Genomic DNA, 13,681 nt, shown 5'->3' with positions numbered 1-13,681 from the left:
TATAAATTATTTTATCGAATTTCTGTTATCTTTATAGTTTGAAATTTTCGCCTAATCTGTATACATTATTCTGTATATAATATATTATTTTGTTAACTAGTAGTGCATGGCATCGTGCCCTAAGGCAAATTGCAGAAAAATTATTTTTTTTAAAAAGTCGTTTAAAGTTTTGAAATTTAAAAAAAATCGTTTGATGTGCATATGTTCAATGATCATTTTTAACTTCCAAATGGCTTTTTTCACCGCCTTGTCCAAAAACTAATCAGCCTGTCTCTTTAACAATAGGAATCGAATGCTTTTTAAATAATCAAATCGGTTGAACTATATTCCCGAAATCGTCGACGAAAATTTGTATCTGCACACAAACACATACATCCATTTTTCTATATATCTTATATAATACAATAATATATAATATAATAATAAAATTGTAATTTAGAATGAGCAGTATATAACAATGTGACTGTAATATATTTTTTCTTTGTAAAAGTGTTATGATAATATCTATAACTTTCGCAATCATTGAAATGTGATGTTTTTTGGGAAATTGTTAATCTTTTTCACAATATATTATATATACAGATAATTAAGATAAAAAAAGATATTTATAAACATTGTTAGAGTACATTACCCTTGAGTAATAAACTCATATATTTTAATTATAAACTGTAATTCAACCTATTCAATGAAATACATGATTTTAAATCTAAAAAAATCTAAATCTAATGTTTTTCTACAAAAATGTTACTGCAATAGTTTATGTAAATTAATTTCTTATTTGCTGTATCTTTTAAATTGTATTCATTTAAATTCTTTTACTTTCATATTCAAAGTCAAAATTGTATTTGAATGTAGCGCCAAAACTTGCATTGTAGTGAAGTTCGTTTGGTTTCTTAGTTACCAAGGTTGGCAACACATAAAGAATTATAAAATGTCAACAGCTCCTGTCACAAGTCACCGTATCATCAAATCTTGTACAATGTGATGTTTCAGTCAATTGACATCTAATTTAGGTTATCATGTTTTAATAATTGATTATAATTAAATTTAATTACATATATGAAATGGCTGAAATTATATTCGATGCAGTTGCTTATTCAAAAATAATATTTCATGCTGCTAAGTATCCACATTGTTCTGTAAATGGCGTTTTGTTGGCAGATGCATCAAAATGTAAAGAACCAAATAAGATAAAAGAGTTACAAATTGTGGATTCGGTTCCTTTATTTCACTTGTGTTTACATGTGTCTCCGATGGTTGAAATTGCCTTATCACAGGTAAATTTTATATGTATATGTTATAGATTTTACCAATTATTCCCTAATATTTTCCATACTACTGATATTCATTTTGTGATTCAAATATCTACAATTCTGTTGGAAAATTATGACTTTTTGTATCGTTTGATGCTAAATAAGTTATTTAACTAAATTTCATCCATACTTTAATTTATCTTTGTTTAGCTTATATCTATATTGTCATGTTTTATATGCAGATAGATTCCTGGGCTAATGAGAACGGCCTCCTCATAGTAGGATACTATGTTGCAAATGAGGGTATTAATGACAATACAATTGAAAAATGTTCGACATCAAGTTTAAAAATTGCTGAAAAAATTGCTGAGCAGTTCAGTGCCGCTTTGCTGACAGTGGTATATTTACTCTTTCTTTTTATATGAATACTCGCTATGAATTTATGTTGAATATTGTTTTTATCTAAACGTATCATAAATTGTGTGTACTTTTTATTTTGTCTTTATATGGCATATTATAAGTAATGTTTTCGATAGTGCGAAACTTTATAGATTATTTTGCATTGAGAAGTTATTTAGTTGTTTATTTATTTATTTAGTGAACAATTAAATCAAATGCATTTATTGCATTTGCAATTAACATAATATAGTGCATATATTACAAGAATTAATCAGGTCTCCATATGAATCTGAAATGAAGTATCCAAATAGTATCAAGAGATATTCAATGTGTGGTTTTAAGCAATAGTGTTTTACATATTTGCTGAAACTTATATTTGAATGCAGTATGTCAATTTAATAAGTGAAGTGATAGAAAATATTTATTTGTTAAGGTCGACAACACCAAAATGGCACATAATAATGAGGAAGTAGCTTTAAATGTATGGCAGTTCAATGATGGTAAATGGAAACATAAACCTGAAGAGCCACAGTTAACACCAGTTGAAACGATAGAAGCAGTTTCAAGTTTATTGAGGCAAGGTATTAAGGATGTAGTTGTAGACTTTGATAATCATTTAGATGATGTCAAACTCGATTGGACAAACAAAGCACTGGAAAAAAATGTAAAAGAAATTTTAAATTTGTGTGTATGACGATGATTTCTAAATGAACTTTAGTATATAAACAAGGTACCAATGAAATGTTAATTGATCGATTTTATACAGTGTAAGTCAATTGATTTACTTTTATAAATGGTGTAACAAATTTTGTATTCTCTGGAAATATTTCTTAATTTATGTTGTGTCATGTGTATCATATTTATTTTGTTAAATACATTATGTTGTCTGGTAAAACTTCTATCTTTACATGAAGATTTTTTATTGGTATAAAATGAGGAAATTAATAATAGTGAAAACTAGTCTTTTTGTAATTTATTGAATATTTGCTCTTAAAATGCATACCTCTCTACACCACCAAATTTATTATCTATAAGAATGTAACGTAAAGTAAGAGAGATGAGTGTTCCTGGCTTATTTTATTGATATAATTTTTCTAATGTTATAAATGGCTTTCGAGATACCTGCACATAATATATCCACATGTTTATTAGACGTATCTAATATCACGTTTTTTGTATCTCAACATGCTTGCAGTTCAAAGTGTAGTCAATGTAATTTTATGGTTGTGAACTAGGTTTTGTCGCATATTATTATGCCTAAATTTAGGCAGGTCAAGGATATTAGGCATATTAGGAATGCCTAAGTTTAGGCATTTTGCTTTATAGAATTTTAATTTTTATCTTTTTATCCGGTATTTCCAGTGAACCGTTAACAAACTATGTTACATATCAATTTACAATTGTGTGCAAGTCATGAACAAATATTAGCAATAATCATTACACTAAAATATTGCCTTAAATATGTCAACAAATAGTTTGCCTTATGTAATTTATGGTTTTACTAAAGTTGTAAGAACTTTTCTTAATCCATATATTTATCTTACATACATATGCTTTGTAATGCAAAATATACAAATATTATTCAAATTTTCTCAAAATTACCACTCAAGCACCAAGCACTGATATTTCTTGAAACAGTTCATTGAGACTTTTCTTGTTCTCACAATGAATAAAATGAAATATTGTTCATATATCGATTTTATTGAAACGGTTTAAAAATTTAGAAGAGATTAGCTATAAATAAGGATAAATAAATATTATAGAAATAGTATGCAATATTATTTAGAACAATTATTTTGAGATATATAGTCTAAATCTCAAATAAAATAAATAAATAAATATAAGTTATAAAAGTTATAAAGTCCAAATCTCAAATTTTATTTCGGGTGGAGCATTCTGCTTCTTCAGCGGGAATGCATAATTTTTCACGAACACTATATAAAGAAGATTCCGGACAATGCATTATCCAAGACTGGCCTCCATCACAAATGATAAAATTTTTGCAATTGTTTGGATCAGCAAGAAAAGTTCCATTGACCATATTTTTGCACATATTCACATCAGCATATGCGGTCATGATCACCAGACATGATAATAATATTAAAGCTCCTGGAATTTTTTTTTTCAATATTTAACTTTGATTCATTACTATAAATATAATGCATATATAATATAAGGTTATTGTTTGTGTATTATCTATATATATATATATATATATATATATATATATATATATATATATAAGTCGGGTTTTCCTTACTGGCGATATAACTCCAGAACGCACGAACCGATTTCGACAATTTTGCATTCGTTGGAAAGGTCTCGGGCTCCGCAAGGTTTATAGCTAAGAAAATTAGTGGTGCATGGCATCGTGCCTTAATGCAAATTGCTGGAACTTCACGCTCCGTAATTAAAAATTCAAGTAATGAAAATAATCAATAGCTGTTTTAAATAATTTCAAATAGATTATCTACATATATCTACACACACAGATATATATATATATATATATATATATATATACACACAAAAATTGCTGGCGAAAAAATGTGGTTTACCAAAGAGCACTTCAATGAAACGGATAATTTGCGGATTCACTTTCATTTACTTAGAGAAGTTCAACTAAAAAACACTTCATTTTTGTAATCGAAATAAATTCATTACTGTTGTGTAATAAATCAAATTTTACAAAACAATTTCTTCATCTTTCTCACGAAACCATCTGGTGGCGAAACGGATTTTGTCGGGTTTGCTAGTATATATATATATATATACCATTCAATCATATATATATTACCATTCAATATATATATATATATATATATATATATATATATATATATATATATATATATATATTTGATTGTGTACTATCTATATCTTCTGCTTGTTTGCTCGGCGTTTCAAATCATCATGAATCTTTAGACAATAAACTTGGAAAAAGTAAAAGCGCAAAAAAATGGACCATTAATCGAAATTTAATCCACTACATAAAATAATAAAACCATTTGTTAAAACTCGATGACTAGCATTGTTTAGTATTGCGTTACGGTCAGCCCAGCAGTTTCTTAATTATTAGCAGCTACTAAGTACAAAATTTTCACATATCGGAAAGTTTATGCACTTACCTTGGTGCAAATATTTGTATAATTTTTATTTCCTTTAAAATTTATAGTGTAGAAACAACTCAAATTATTATATTCAAATATGATACAATGGTATCACAGTAGGTATAGAGAAATTATCTTAAATTTATTATATTAAATTTTTTAAAGTATTATTAAAAGGCTTCTACTTACTTTGCATCTTGGTAATAATTTCCTCTGACACATACAAAATTTAAATATATTTTGTATAATTTCAGTTAGGACTTTATATAACCAAATCATATCTTATCTTTATGAATTATTATATTCCATATTTTTTTTATTTATATTTACATAATTTAAATGATGTGCTCAAATACGGTCAGCATTAGATTTGAACGCAAAGTAATTTCAACACTTACAAGCGTAAATGACCCAATGGAAGAAAGTGATAAATAAATTATGAAGAAAATGTGAACAAATGTTATAAAACCTATTTCCTAATTTCAATATATATTATCAATAACAACTTAAAATCGTATTATCCTAAAAACTGTAAAACTGTAAAATAATTTACATGTATATATATATATATTTTTTGATTGACCTAAATTACTAATAATTTAAATCTGTTCTTAACATGTTATCATTATATAAATAAACATATCTAAATTAACATTCTTAAAAAAAATTGATAAGAAATTGTCTGACGCAAACATATATAAACATATTCCTATGATTATATGATTTTCTACAACCATAATGTGTTTGGTTTGTTTCGCCCTGTCTGGTATACAGAGTTTGATTATTTAGAGTTTGAACACCAAATAACATTATTATACAAATTTTAGATGAATGGTGAGACACGATTTGTTTTCGAAGCTATATCATTTTAAATATATTAATATTTTATTTCGAAGCATCGTCTGTGAAATATACAGGGTGTCCCAGACCTTGACGTCAAGCCAAAACGGGGTGATGGTATTGACCCTAACTGTATTTTTAATTTTTTGAGATGTTTTCAAATTAATGACTTAAGCACCAATATTTCTTGAAACCATTGAGACTCATTGTCTTGTTCAGACAATGAATAAAATAAAACATTGTCTTTATATTGATTTTATTAAAACGGAATAAATTTATAGGAGGAGAGCAATGAAGATAAATTTATTATAACAGTAGTATGAAATATAGTTTCAGAAAATCGCTGTCAGATATTAAAATGTTTTATTCTGGTTGGTAACATTCTACATTTTGTGCGTAATCACATGTTCCTTCGTGATCATTCCATAAAAGTGATCCTGGACAATACATTTTCCAAGCTCGGCCTCCATCACAAATGAAGAAATTTTGGCAATTGTTTGAATCAGCAAGAAAAGTTCCATCGTCCAAATCTTGGCACACATCTACGTCAGCATATTCGGCACTTATCATGATCACAAGACATGATAATATTAATAATGTTCCTGAAATTAAGTTTTTTAAAATTTTACTTTAATTTATGACAGGCATTACTTATATCTTCTTCAGAAGGAGAAGTTCGTTTTTGCCAGAAATTCCGATTCGCTAATTTTGTTTACACGACATTTCAAATTATTATGAATGTTTTGATAATGAATTTGGAAAAAATACTAGCGCTTGTATATGTGGGCCAAAGTTACACATTTCGTCGACTTTTTCTCGACAACGGCTGATTTCAAAAATTTTAAATCCCTTTGATGAAATTCGATAAGGGCTCGAACAGATTTTAAAATCCAAATTGTTGGAAAGATAGAGTTTCAAAGAAAGATAGTGATCCAAACTAATTATTAACCGCATTTTATTTTTAAAATTTTATGGCGGGCCGCAATTATTAATGATTTACAAAGTTTGATATACTATTGAATATTGTAATATAAAAATGATAACTTATAAAAGTAAATATTTCATAAATTATGGCAACCAGAAAATAAAGTATTTTAAATTAATTTATTGATGGAAGAGAGTTAATGAAATGAATAAAATTTTGCTTTATAAATGATTTGCGGGCCGCAAAAAACTATTACTAACTTTTGGGACGCGGGTTGCTCATCCTTGAACTCAACTGAATGAACAACCTAAAAAATATTATAGGCCTACGAAAAGTGGTTTAATTATAAAAAATATCAATTTTGGAATAATGAGCTTTGCCCGTACGACATAAATTCCATTTTGCGACTTGAACTGATCACACTTCTACTTAAAACTACCTCGTGTTTTTCCTAAATTGTAGGAATGATATGTGTTAAATAAATTAAATTGATTAAGTATATCAATTAGAAATCGCATTAATTATTTATAAAAAGTTGCTACATTTGATAATCGGTTATATACATATATCGGAAGTTAATGCAATTTACCTAAAGGCCTTGCAATTTTAATTAGTTTAATCATATTACCGTAGATTAAAATGTTTATTACCGCAATTTAAAATGATTGAACTCCTAAGTAACTAATAGTACTGAAGTATTGAATATTCTACAAATCATATTTTATTGAATGCTTCTACTTACCTTTCATTTTGTTATTTTAAATTAACTGTTCCTCTGACACACACAAAATTTAAATATATTTCGTACATAAATTTTAAGTTGGGTCTTTTTATAACCAAATTATATCTTATCTTCATAAATTATATTGCAGATGAATTTTTCAATAAATATTTACCTATATTAAATGTTGTGCTTAATTAAGGATTAACAATATGCTTTGAACGCAAAATATTTGCACAACATGCGAAATCAAAAACAGCGTAAATGTTGCAATGGAAGAAAATGATATATTTTCCAAATCCTAATGTACATTATTATTATTGATTTATTATTAATAACAACATAAAGTTGAGTATGCAATATATATTTTACCTTAAACTTGATGCAGCCATATTTTAGATGCATAAATTACTTTAATTTAAATTTGCTCTTAATTTTTTATCATTGTTTAAATCAAAATATCTAAATTGACATTGTTAAAATATTTGATAAGAAATAGTCTTACGCAAACATTTTTAAACAAAGCCAAACCAAATAAGCTCGATGGTGATGGAGTGAATGAATCTGCATATAAGTACATACATATGTAAATATTATTTCATCATGATTTTTGAAATATGACAGAATAGTATTCGATTAAATTTCAATAATCTGAATTTCTTCATTTCTCAATCAGTAGAATGTTCTTTATAATTATTAATTATTTTTTAACTAAATTGGTAAGCACAATAATGAACTTGAATAATGCAAATTTTTTAGAATATAAAAGAGCCCATATTTTGAAACGGCAAGTGTTTGTTCAAACAGATGCAATTAATAATAAGTATCTTTTTAAATAAATGTTGTAATCTTATGTAAGTCCCTGAGCTCGTCCGTGGCTAAGGAGTAAGAGCTTTGACCTTTTTACCAAAAGTTCTATTTTCGATTCTCACCTCGGACAGCTTGATTTCAAAGATTGGCGATACCCGTCTTTACTTTAAGATCTAAATATGATGCAACGAATTAAAAATATATCATATTCAGAAAGAAAATATAACGGATTGTTTTCTAAACAGCGTTATTATATTATAAAATTTAAGAAAGTATGAATATATTTAGTTTCATTTTCTATTCAGTACATATCTGTACATATCTAGAATCAATTACATAACAAAATTAAAAATATTTAATTCAATTCACTTTCTTTATTTCATACATATCTTATTATAATTTCACTTAGTTCTTCTATAAAACAGATTCCACATTTATCAAAATAATTATACATTATTTTAACGTGTAATATAATGCCAAAAATAAATAGCATATGATTAGAATATAATAATATAAATGAATATATAAAATTTCATTTTGTAAAACATATTCAATTTTACTTTTTTGTTATTATTTACAGTTTAAATTTATAACTAATAGTTCTATTTATAAAATACTTTTTACTCCAACGGCTGATCTGGTAGAGGCCTGTCTCCACAGTTGACGTTTTGTGGAAAATCACAGCTATCTATTTCGGTATTCCAAAGTAAAACTCCTGGACAATCCAAATGCCAAGCTTGTTGTCCGTCGCAAATGTAGAATTTCGCGCAATTCGCACTGTCTGCTAACATGGTTCCGTCTTTTAGACCTGCGCACTGATCTCCTGCGACCAGGCTGCTAAGAGCAACCAGGAACAGAGCCAGGAAAGTAACTTTCTTGATTGCTTTAACACAGATAGATAAATGTTAATATTACAATTTACAGTAACTTTTCTAACGTTTTTATCGAAAAATCCGACATTTTTATGTATTCTCCACATTTGCAGTCATCTCTATTGTTATGGTATATAAGCGTGTACGTGTATGTGCGCCAAAATTTGGCAATTTTTCGACGTTTTATTCTCAACGACTAAACTCGATAAGAGCTCGCGTTGATCAATTTTGTGAGATAATAGGTCGACCAATTACTTTATAAAGTGCAAAAAAATTCTGTCAATGTTTTTGTCGAAAATAATAAATTAATTAATTTTGAAACAAACTTTTCGGAGAGTTGGATTTGAGCTGATTAGCTTTTAGTAAAGATCGGATAGTAAAGATTGATTCTTTTGAAATTATTAGTTTAAAAGATTCTTTTGAATTTTTTAAATTCAATTCATTCTGCAATTTGTTAAATAATACAATGAGCAGAGATAATTAACAATATAAAAAGGGATAACGGACGATCTATTAGTAATATAATGTAAATCGAATACAAAACATTTTGACAATTTTAATAAAACAATTTACTTTTCAAAGAAATATTCTAAAATATTATAGACCATATATATGGCATAGGTCATAGTGCTGAATAGTCGTTTTTGTATAAAATTGAATTTGAAAACTTTTATTTTAAAACTAGCTGTACCCGTTCACGCTTTGTCGTGATTTAGTTTAAATTAAAAAGTTGAACAAAAATGTGTATTTGTTACATTTAGTTTAACGTTACTACTATCTGTTCAACAATTTACCTATTCAACAATTTGTCTACGAATTTACCTATAAACCAGTTAATCAATCTACCATTCTACCGACTTACGAATTTACCGGTCAACCTATTTACCTATCGACCTGTTTATCAATACACAATTTTACCTGTCAACCAATTTACTTATCATCGCGTTCTAAATGTCTACCAAATAACCTGTTCAATAATTGACCTGCTAAACAATATACCTGTTTAACAATTTGATTACTAATTTACATATCAACCTGTTTATCAGTCTACCATTTCACCGGCCTACGAATTTACCTATCATCCTGTTCTACATGTCTACCAATTGAACTGTCCACCTGTTTTTTGTCTACATATTCGCCTATCTACCAGTTTTCCTCTCTGTCATGTACCATATCCTCCAATTTACCTGTCCACCAGTTATTTACACATTATAAAAAAATTGAAGCTCAAATTGATTTGATTGATTCTACGTTTTGAAAAAGAAAAGAGCTGTCTTAGAGTTAGAGCTTTTTAGAGTTTTCCCGGCAATTATTCGATTTTTTCTCACCGTAAGAACCATCCTTGGACTTCAACGATCCATTTTTATATATAAGAAGATGAGCAGTTGAAATTCAAATTTGCTAAATTTCAATTCTTGCGGATTAATTTGATTATTAACATATATCGGTTAGGTTATACATATATGCACTCTTATTGTTAGTTTTTGTCAAAACCAAAACTTTTCTTATTATATATTATAGGGCTAAAATATTATACAGATGAGAATCACTTTAAGACGATTATTTTGTACAATTTCTCGCGTAAGATGCGTTTTTGTGTTTATATGTGTGTATATAAATGATAATATAAGTTTATGTACATATTTTTAAGTTCCCGTAGGGTAGTTATAGTAATGGGTCGAAAATCGAAAATCGAAAATGAAAATTTTTGCATATCTTCGCGTCTTGAAGGTTTCTGAACATTTTGGCATACCTCAGAAAAAATGGATGTGTGTGTATGTGTGTTTTGTATATCCGAATTTTTTCGTTCACTTTTTCGAGCTCACGGATCAACCGATTTGAATGATTCTAAAAACTTTCTGCTTGTGTTGACGAAACAATTGCTTTTCAAAACATTTAATATTTCTCAAACATTTCGTTACAGTACGGGAAGTTCTAGCAATTTGCATTAGAGCACGATGCCATACACAACTAGTTTGAAATATGATTTGTGAAGATCTAAGAATTAGCTAATCGTGAAAATATATGATCATAATTATGAATATAAAATTAAACTAAACATATATATAAAATTATTTTCAAGTTTTAAGAAAATGGTCTCAACAGATGAAATTAATCAAATTAAAAAAAATCTAAAATGTCATTATTAATGAAGCAATTACCTACCGTTCATTTTCACTTTGATTGCAATTAAATTTAAAATTTAACTTATATGTTACTTGTAATTATGCTAAATGCTAACTGATACTGATTCTTAGTTATTGGCGTATTTATAAACGTCTGATAATCTTAGAGATAGAAATCGCAATTTTATCTTAAGCTTGTTGAACAAGCCCATATCGAATGATATTTTCCGGTAATTTAAATTAAAATATCAGGAATTAAATGGATTATATGTGGACTTTATCTTGTGAATAAAAATGCATATAAATCGAATTTAACGAATACGCATATAAGTTGAGCATCGATTTTAATCCTTTGATATTCATTGATTATTGATATGTGTTTGCACATTATTTTATTGTTGCTTTATTTTTTTATTTATTTATTTCTTTCTTTATTTATTTCAAGCCATTACATTGTGATAATCAGATAATGTTGCTACACAGGCTTAAATCTCAGAAAAAATTGGATCCATTACTTTTTATTATTCTATTCTATTCTTGCATTCTATTTTTTGTTATAAAAAATATAAGTTCAAGGAATAACGTGTGGCTAAATATATTATAAGCTTAAGTAAAAACTAAAAATTTAAATAAAAATCTCGAGGAGCGGACATAATGCCTCCTAGACATCAAGTTACAATAAAGTCTCAATGAAGACACCTTCAGTTTTTATTTAAATTATTAGGTATGGGTTCTTTTTTCTGATTAAAGTTTTAAAAATATTTTTTTAGAATTAATTGTAGTGCTTTAAGTTTTTGACTTTACCGCGGTTGTTTTGCGCAATGATGGTCCACATCAAGTGTCGAAACTTGTAATTTATAAAAAATGATTCTCTTTTAACTCATTTTTATTTTGAATAATCTGCTAATTATTTCAAATATATAATTGTATATACGTGGTTTTGTTATAATATTATATAATAATATATTTTGAGGAATTTCCAGATCTAAAAAGTATGTTTACAGTTTTTAAAAATGTACATTTTTTAAGCTTGAATATATGAACTTATCTTTAATATTTACATAGTGATAGTGTAGTGATTAGCATAGTGATCTCTGATCTCTGATAATGTATTTGTTATGATCAAAAAAAATTGTTTAAACTTTTAAAAAATGTACAGTTGATTTTTAAGATTTCATAAATCTTTTGTTTTCGTTTTGAAATATATATATATATATATATATATATATATATATATATATATATAATTACGCAATGTTCATTCTGTAGATCCACTGATGATGACATAAAATCCTATGTCGAAACGTTTGAAAAAAATTAAAGAGTAACTTCTAAATCTTTGCCTTTTATTTGATGTATTGCCCTTGAAGAACTTACTCATATTTCTCAACATCAAAACTAATTTCTTTAACATATATATATATATATATATATATATATATATATATATATATATATATATAAATATAATATATAATCTTGGAGGTCGTAACGTCAAGTAAAAACTAATTAAAGATTTTTAAAACATCATACGTTTCGACGTAAAATTCTACGTTATCATCGATAGTTTTGAAATTTTTACAATTAGATTAACATACATATTAAAAACACATAACTTGTAAATAATTCATAATTGAATTAATGCAATAAGTGTCAGTGATCACTTTTTTATATAATATTTTTTAGAAATTTAATAACTGAGATGTCGATCATCCGAGGCAAATTTAATTACATTAATATATATATATGTGTAATTAGTTAGTTATTAAAATATTTTTTTTATAATTCAACAAATGATTTTCAAAACTTATGGTTAAAAAGCACGCAATGCTTCATACCCAAAAATAATGCCTAATTAATTTATTGATGCTTGCTTCACATAAAAAATTTAAAAAAGCTAATTGCTGAATCTATATATTTCGATTCTTTTGGAAAATTAAATTTAATTCAGCTGTGCGAATAATGTACTATAATAAAATTATATTTTTATTCCTAAATGTACTATTATTTTAGTTTATGATATTAATTATTATATTACAAAAGTTAATAAGTTTGCTTGTACTTTATGAAAAAAACGTTGGTTTTAAATAACATGGCACTCTTTTACCTAACCTAAACTTAAACCTAACTTCTATGATTTTATTCTAATGTCAATCAATTTCATCATTTCATCTTATTATTCATTTAATTTTATTGTCTTGTAAATGATCCTTGAACAGTATTATCAAAGTCGCAATAAAAATTATCTGAAACGTATAATTCGCAAGTGATAAGTTCTAGATGGTATGATAAAATGGTATTAATTTTTACCCAAAATTAAAATCCTATTATCATAAGAATTAATCATTAATTAGTCACTTCATCGAAATTCCATCGGGGGTTTTTTACAAAAGAGTACGCATTATTATAACGAAAATGAAAATAATAATTATGACGCAAACAATAATATTGAATATATTTTTATTTGTTTATTGCCTTTTTAGTAAGACATGAGTTAATAATTCTGTTTTTTTTTTAATTATATTCTATTCTAATATTTTATAATTTTACATTGTATAAAATATTTTTGGATATCGTACAAACACTTAGAAAAAATGACCTAATTAACAAAACGCATACTTTATT

At 26.5% G+C, this 13,681-nt stretch overlaps 3 protein-coding genes across 3 annotated transcripts in view; 1 reads left to right on the top strand and 2 right to left on the bottom strand.

Moving 5' to 3' along the window:
• The first annotated feature begins 986 nt into the window (after positions 1-986).
• On the top strand, positions 987-2,381 carry LOC113363478 (ER membrane protein complex subunit 8/9 homolog). Its single transcript, XM_026605980.1, has 3 exons — positions 987-1,277; positions 1,496-1,651; positions 2,086-2,381. Exons 1-3 carry the CDS (start codon positions 1,065-1,067, stop codon positions 2,344-2,346), a joined length of 630 nt encoding a protein of 209 aa, XP_026461765.1. The 5' UTR covers positions 987-1,064; the 3' UTR covers positions 2,347-2,381.
• Positions 2,382-5,841: 3,460 nt separating this feature from the next.
• LOC113364165 (peritrophin-1-like) lies at positions 5,842-7,320 on the bottom strand. Its single transcript, XM_026606646.1, has 2 exons — positions 7,270-7,320; positions 5,842-6,204 (listed from the first exon to the last, which is right to left on the bottom strand). Exons 1-2 carry the CDS (start codon positions 7,274-7,276, stop codon positions 5,966-5,968), a joined length of 246 nt encoding a protein of 81 aa, XP_026462431.1. The 5' UTR covers positions 7,277-7,320; the 3' UTR covers positions 5,842-5,965.
• A 1,358-nt stretch (positions 7,321-8,678) lies between these two features.
• LOC113384819 overlaps positions 8,679-13,681 on the bottom strand; it is a 27,795-nt gene continuing 22,792 nt past the window's right edge. The window contains exon 10 of the mRNA XM_026622586.1: positions 8,679-8,941. Coding sequence (XP_026478371.1) covers positions 8,679-8,941 — 263 coding nt within the window. The remainder of the gene's footprint in view (positions 8,942-13,681) is intronic.

The sequence above is a fragment of the Ctenocephalides felis genome, unplaced genomic scaffold, assembly GCF_003426905.1.
Source record: "Ctenocephalides felis isolate EL2017-DRISC unplaced genomic scaffold, ASM342690v1 CF-g0.4_SCAFFOLD_00845, whole genome shotgun sequence".
In the NCBI taxonomy this organism is placed as follows: Eukaryota; Metazoa; Arthropoda; class Insecta; order Siphonaptera; family Pulicidae; genus Ctenocephalides; species Ctenocephalides felis.
Note: the sequence above shows the minus strand (reverse complement) of the source record. Positions and strands in the feature narration are given on the sequence as shown.

What these genes read in the sequence shown, in the direction of transcription:
- LOC113363478 (XM_026605980.1), top strand. Translation starts at nt 1,065, where the DNA reads ATGGCTGAAATTATATTCGATGCAGTTGCTTATTCAAAAATAATATTT. An exon ending in TTGAAATTGCCTTATCACAG is followed by an intron (nt 1,278 to 1,495) that starts GTAAATTTTATA and finishes TTTTATATGCAG; the next exon opens with ATAGATTCCTGGGCTAATGA. An exon ending in GTGCCGCTTTGCTGACAGTG is followed by an intron (nt 1,652 to 2,085) that starts GTATATTTACTC and finishes TTATTTGTTAAG; the next exon opens with GTCGACAACACCAAAATGGC.